Source organism: Octodon degus, unplaced genomic scaffold, assembly GCF_000260255.1.
Source record: "Octodon degus isolate 3935 unplaced genomic scaffold, OctDeg1.0 scaffold00017, whole genome shotgun sequence".
NCBI lineage: Eukaryota > Metazoa > Chordata > Mammalia > Rodentia > Octodontidae > Octodon > Octodon degus.
The window spans coordinates 8,390,255-8,397,544 of NW_004524593.1; the positions used below are offsets into that span (position 1 = coordinate 8,390,255).

At 34.0% G+C, this 7,290-nt stretch overlaps 1 protein-coding gene across 1 annotated transcript in view; it reads right to left on the reverse strand.

The window, feature by feature from the left end:
• The window catches only part of Cdc42bpa (CDC42 binding protein kinase alpha), a 358,545-nt gene that overhangs the window by 120,861 nt on the left and 230,394 nt on the right, over positions 1-7,290 (reverse strand). Inside the window, exon 12 of the mRNA XM_023710189.1 lies at positions 5,630-5,763. Within this exon, the coding sequence (XP_023565957.1) occupies positions 5,630-5,763 (134 nt within the window). The remainder of the gene's footprint in view (positions 1-5,629; positions 5,764-7,290) is intronic.

Sequence of the window (7,290 nt, forward strand, 5' to 3'; positions counted from 1 at the left end):
AAAAAACTATAAATGTAGTTCAACACAGCAATTTTTGTAGGAGAAGCATAATCATATCAATAAAGTACAAAAATGCAACTTATTTATTCTTAATGAAAATAGTACTCAAATAGAAACAGATACTAGTTCCTTAATCTTCTAACAGTATTTAATAAAAACTGGCAGTAAACATTAGTGGTAACATATCGGAGGCATTTCTTGAAAAATTAGGGACAAGAATGCTGGCTATTGCTATTCATTTTCAATACTGTACTTAGTTAATATAGCAACTCTAGTAAAGACCGAAGTCATAAAAATCCAAAAGGGAGAAACAAATTTCTCATTATTCATAGAAAATTTCAAAAAATCTAAAATATCTTTCATTAAGAATTTAGCAATGATGTTGGCACAAAATACAAAAAAAAAATCAGAAGGAAAGCAAATTTTAAAGTTAAAATGTGAACAAAATAGAATAAGAAATTTAAGGAAAGACAAGAAGACCTGTATGATGACTTTAAATGAACTTAAGTATACGGAGAGTTATGCTTATAGATTAAATATTATGTAGCTCCAGGCTATGGGGCTCTAGAGAAACTATTTTTATGTTTTCACATAATTAGCTCTTTTAAGTAAATTTTACTGACGCTTGAGACGTGGAGTAAATGCAAATCACTGGGTGTTGACTAATTTCAATAGTGAAAAAACTCGAGAGATTTTGTCTTCTGCAGGTAATAACTTCAAGGTGATGCATCAGGTAACCTAGACCAAGGGGACTCCTCGGTGTAGCTGTATACATCAGCTTTATCTGTTCTCTGCAATGACTAACATTCCAAAGGCTTAGTAAGAACCCAAGATCCATCTCTTCAGACTTTCAAGGAAGACTCTCAGAAAGGATGAGAGGGATAGGAAGAAACATCTGTCTTTTTTCCTCTATTTTATTGATTTATTTTTTGATTGATTGTCTTTCTGAGACAAAGTCTTACTATACAGTGCAGGCTGGCCTTGAGCTCACTTTGTATCCCAGACTGGTCTCAAACTTGAAACAATCTTCCTACCTCAGTCTCCTGAGTGCTGGAGATTACAGGCATGCACGATCATGCCTGGCAGAGTATTAACTCCTGGATAAAAGTTTTTGGGGTTCCTACTTATAACACAGACTCCTTCCTCATGAGTAGAGTTTTATCCAGACATGGCTCAAGTGGTATCAGATAATGGGCTACATAAATGTTATCTATACTATCATATTACTATTTAGAAAATAATACACTGCAATTCAGACTTCACATAGAAATTTAACAAACAATGGCTTAATGTTTAAAAAACTATAAATGTAGTTCAACACAGTATTACCTCAGAGGTCAAAATTGGCACAGAGGAGAGCCCATGCAATTATTGAGGTAGGAAGAAATAAACATAGGTAGAAAGGAGATGAGGAAAATTGTAATATAAAAAAAAATATACTTGTAAGACTGGGGACACAGTTACTCAAGGCTATGAACATGTGTATTCCCTAATTCTTCCAGGCCCATTACCCTCAAAATTCTTTAAGGATTCTATCTAAGTTCATAAATTAGTTTAGCTGAGAAAAGAAGGAGTGGGAACCTGTTCTTAAGACAAAGGAAGAGGTTGAGAGACTTCAAAGGATGCTTAAATTAGCTGTGATTTTTTTTTAAAAAGTGGGCTCCTACTTTTTACCTATAAAATTGGTCATTATCTTTCTAGGGGATGGGCTATCTTTTCAAAGGTTTCCACCCCCTCATGAGAAACATAAATGTTTATTATTCTAAAAGATAGTGCACATCTCTCTTGAGGGTCCACATTGTTTCTTCCAGTGTGTATTTTAAAAATTCTGCCTATTACATCCCTTCACAGCTCTTATAGACACGACCTAGAAATTTTTTTCTGTAATGAAAGTCAGCAAACCTGAAACTTTATTCTTTGAGTAAGGTGGATTTAGGTCCCTAATCTCTGCTTTAGGAACTTCCTCAGACAGTGACAGTCATTATATGCTGTGTGTAAATAATAAAAGTCTGCTCTGCTTTTGATACAGGTGTGGATTCAGAATATTAATACACACTAGAAAGAACCTGACTTAGTAAGATAATGACATCAATTCTTCTAGATTGACCTTTAGATTCAATGCAATTTTAATCAAATTTTCATAGTGTTCAAGGAACTCAGACACAGACCCCTGCACATATGACAAAGCTGACACTACACAACACTGGGGAATAGAGAGTCTCTTTAGTAAATGAACAACTTGTAAACCATATTTCCAAGTAAAACTGAATCTTCATCCCACAATGAGACAATTGACACCCCAAACAGATTTTTCTAAAAAGACAATGATTCTTCACTTAGATCTACAGATACAACATGAGCAACTAAAAATGGATATAGCTTTCTATTTGTGCTTTAATTTTTTGTCTCCTTTATTACTTTAAACTTTGTGTGAGACTTCTGTTCAGCTCTGAATACAGACATAATCATTAAAGAAATGTCTATTTAAAAACTGGTTTATTAGCTCTGTTTACCTACCATTATGGCTTACATCTAGATTTTGTCCCTAAGACTTATTTTCTTATAGGTAATTTGGGGGAGGTGAGTGGATTATGGTGTGATAGTGGATTGATCCACTGATAGGTTTCCAGTTGGGAGGTGAAGCCTGATAAGTAGTGTGACTGGGTGTATCACACTGTGGGTGTAACTTGGTATGTCCTTCCTGGTCCCTTGATGTCACGCTGCTTTCTACCTACCATGCCACTCTGTCTTAGAGCCAGTCAACTATGGAGTGAAACCTCTACAAACTGTCAGTCAAAATAAAACTCTTCCTTTACCTTGTGAGTATTGGGTATTTTGTCTAAGCAATGAGAAAGTAACCAAGACAGTGAACTCCATGCCATCTCTTTTCAACACTGAGGACAACAAAGAAGAATACCTAAGGTTTGTTCAAGATCTGCATCTATAAACTTCTACATCACTCTTTTCCAGGCCCTGTAGAGTGCAAACTGGAAGTCTCCAGTCATTATTCTACACCTGCAATCACCTTGACTACTGGAGCATCTGTGCAGACAGATCACCCCATGATGAGATCACCTTTGCATACAGATCAACCTGCCAAGGGGGAACAACTGGAACTAAAGCTGGCCCCCAAAGTAGGATCAATCACCTCAAAAGAAGAAATTGCCCCTTAAACAATAAAAGCTTCTCTGGCCATGTACAAGCCTGTAACACCAAAACTCTGGGAGGCCTGCTGGATCATAAGTTCCAGGTCACCTCTGGCAACTTAAGGAGAACCTGCCTCAAAATATAAAGGTATGGGGATATAGCTCGACACTTGCTGGGTTCAATCCCCAGTACTACCCCACCGAAGATATAAATATGAAAAAAAACAAATAAAAATTGAAGAGAAAAAATGGAAAAATTTGTCTTGAATTTCTTACTATATAAACTACAAAATTTACTAATTATAAAAAATACTGACAAATTTGACATTAATCTAAGACCTTTTGTCAATCAAAAGTAAAAGCAGAATGACAAGCCACTGACAAAGATCTTTAATTTATATAACTGAAAAAAGATTAATATGATCAGAAATTTTCAATAATTCTTACATAACCATTAGAAAAAAATAGAATTTTACAAAGGATATTAAAAGGTGTTTTTGCAAAAGGTGAAAAGTAAGTAAATCATGGGTAGACATTTATAAAGATACCTGACCAGAGTAACAATTAGAGAAATGAAAATAAAGGCACTATAAAAACATCATTTTAAACCTAAAAATTTCAATTTAGACTGGCCAGAAGTAATGAAAGAAGGCATAGGCATTGGTCTAGCTAGTCCTTTTGGTTCTGCAAGTGAGAACAGCTGTCTTTGTACATCACAGAACCAGTCTAGAGATACTGCTCAATCAGACTGCAAGCCTGACCAGAGTGCCTACATGGCCAGATAAGGAAACTCTCAACTCATGCCTTTGTTTCCCTTCTCTACAAAACTCTGACCTTCTTATAGGTACCCTGAAGACAGATCTTGAACTTCTTTATGTTATTCTCTGTGTGTCTGTGCTGATTAAAACTCCTTTCTTGTCACTTTGTCACTGCTTCTCTTAACTGGCAGACTGGCCAAACCTGGTCTGTGAGATCCCCAGAGACAGTTTCACCCCAACACTCTGGTAACAGTAACATGTAAGTATGATAACATGAAAAACTGCTGAATACAGAATGGACACTGTTCCCAGGAACGCATAAAACTAACTGGTTGATGGTTATATATAAAGATGTTCAACATCACTAGCCAAAAATGAAAATCAAAATCACAATAAAACACCATTTTAAAACTATTAGAATAACTATTATCAAACAGACCAAAGATAAAAAATGTTGGCAAGGAAATGGAGAAAATGACATTTTTTTATTACTTAAAATTCTTTATTGGTATATTTCTTTTCAGTACCACCTCCTTAAATTATACTAAAAGGATTTTTAGTATTAAAATGTATTAAGAACTGGAAAAATACATGTTCATATAAATCTAAAATCAGATTTTTATCCTGTTGCTTAAATTTGACCAAGTATTGTATTTCTACAAATAGAAATAAACTAGTAAACCATTAATATTAACAAATCATTAAAGCAAAAAACTTGTTATATTTATCAAATATTAAATTGATCATGAGTTTATATGGATTTATACAAATCACTGTTTTAAAATTCAGTGAAAAGAAAGTTAAAATGCATTTATTTAATTCAATTAATTTTTAATAGCTTTCTCTACTAGTCCTTTTAACTAATATTTGTTTCCTTGTCGTACTATGGGTTGAACCTAGATCCTTCACTCTGAATTGTATCACCAGCCCTTTTTAAGTTTTAATTGTGAGATGTAGTCTTGATGAGTCACTAAACTGCTCTGGCGAACTTGAACTTACACCGTGTCTGCTCAGTTGTTTATTTCTAAATCCCTGCTTCCTTACTGGTAATAAGACTCACAGATATTCCTCAGAAGGACCTTTCTATTAATCATGGCGTTATATCTTACACCACTGAACCCAATTCATATTGTCATAAACTACCAATCCCTTGTTTATATGACTAGAATTATGAAGTAATACTTTTTAAGTATTTCTACTGCTTTAACATTATTTACTCTCTTGGGCTGTGTTATACAGTCTTAGGTACCAAATTTTTTTTGATGTTTCTAGCACTATTTAAAATACACTGTTTAAGTGTATACATAGTTTGTTTATCCATGAGGAAAACTGACATTTAAAGAATTAAATCACTGAAGTGATTTTTTAAAATGTACATTTCAGCAGCTTATACTGAAAATTATGCCAGTATTTTTTCTGTAAATGCTAAGAATTCTATCAATTTCTTCACACCTTTTCAGTAACATTCACTTTTAATTAAGATTGCTGATTAAATATTCAAATGAACAAGATTTTGAATTTTAAAGCCTTGTGGATACAAAGTTTCATTAGTACCCAATAATCAAATTACATAAACCAAAGCAATTCTTGATTATTTAAGCCAACTTTTTAAAAAATAAAAAACTATATTATTGTCATTGGTTATAAATGCTTTCATTATTCTAATTAGGCAAGATTAACACAGAAAAAAACCTTTAATAATCTATCTCCATATACATATATTACCTTATTTAGTTCTTCCCTTTCTTGTTGTAAAGTTTTGATTTGTTTTTCATAAGCCTTGATTTGTCTAAAAGCATCCTCTAGTTCTTGTCTCACAGAATTAGCTTCTTCAAGTTGCTGCTCCAAATGACTTGATTCTAAAGACAAACATATAAAAGCAAATGCTTGAACATGTTTTTTTTTTTTTTATTTGTTTATTTTTTTTGGCGGAACTGGGAATTGAATTCAGGCCCTTGCGCTTGCCAGGGAAGCGCTTTTTCCACTGAGCCATCTCCCTGGCCCTTTGAACATGGTTTAAAACAACAACAACAAAACAAACTTTATAAACAAGCCCTGTGAATTTGGTGTAAGGTCTGTTGACATCAAAATACAAATATGATTCATGACAGATTAGGGTATTACATATTCATCATACAGATGATGAATGGTATATGCTAGAAAATGCATGTGCAAAATTTATGTGCAGAAATGCCTTATATAGCTATCTGGGAAAAAATATCATACTTCTAAAAAGAACAACTTCACACCAATTGAACACTTAAAAATGAAACAACACAACAAAGCCAATCAACTAAACAAGAAAGTTTGTGCCTACTGTTGCTTTTTTCTTATATTAATTTTACTGAGAAAAAAGTAGCAATGAGACAGTTTCAAAACAGGTGAGTGGGAATTACAATAATTAATACACTGCATATTGTTGTCTTTGTAGAAGTATTCATAGTACAACAACCAGACATGATATCGTCTAAAAACTATTCAGGGCTGGTGAGATGGCTCAGTGGTCTAAAGCACCTACTTGGAACAAGCTTAGCAAAGCACAGGGACCACGGTTCAATCCCCCAGCACCACATGCCAGCCAGCCCTGCCCCCTGGTGGACTGAGGTGGCCACACACACACACACACACACACACACACATAAATAAAATTTTTTAAAAAACCTATTAGTTCAAAACTTTCTTTTCATTGAACTAAGAGAAACTAGCTGTATATCTATGCTATTTTGTATATACAGATATATATATATATATATATATATATATATATATATATTCATTCACTGCAAAATGGTCCTTCATTTATATCCCTTTTTTACTTTTGTCAGAGATGGGTGTTGCAGTGCCATTCATATATTGTAGGTGCATGAATTCAGCAAAGTAATCCAGTATAGTCCAGTAGTCTATAACAATAGTGGATTATCTGAATGATTGGGAATATCAGAGGTTGTTGACTTGAGCTTTTTACAGCTTACCATATTAATATGGCTTTACTTTTATACATCGTTTTTATACTTTTCTGCTGGATGGTTAGCACCAAGATAAAGCAAGTCATATATAACAAAAAATGTAACTTTTGTATCTGAAAAGGTCAGTCAAATGCCCTCAGGATTCACCCTGAAATCCTAATACACTGCATATTGCATTATGCAAAAGACCTAAGTTTGTAGATCTTTTGTCAGTGTCAGCCATGTGGATGAGTCACAGCCATTGCTTGACCAATTTGCTCTCTGTGAAGGCCTAAAATAATGTTTTTTCTTCATGTAACTCACCTTAGGTACACTCTACATTGTTGATCACTTTCTCTGTGGCCCCATAATCTCCTTGATCAGAAAATTTGGGACACCACTGACTTACAGGATGTTACAGTACAGGTCCTCTTATGTCCT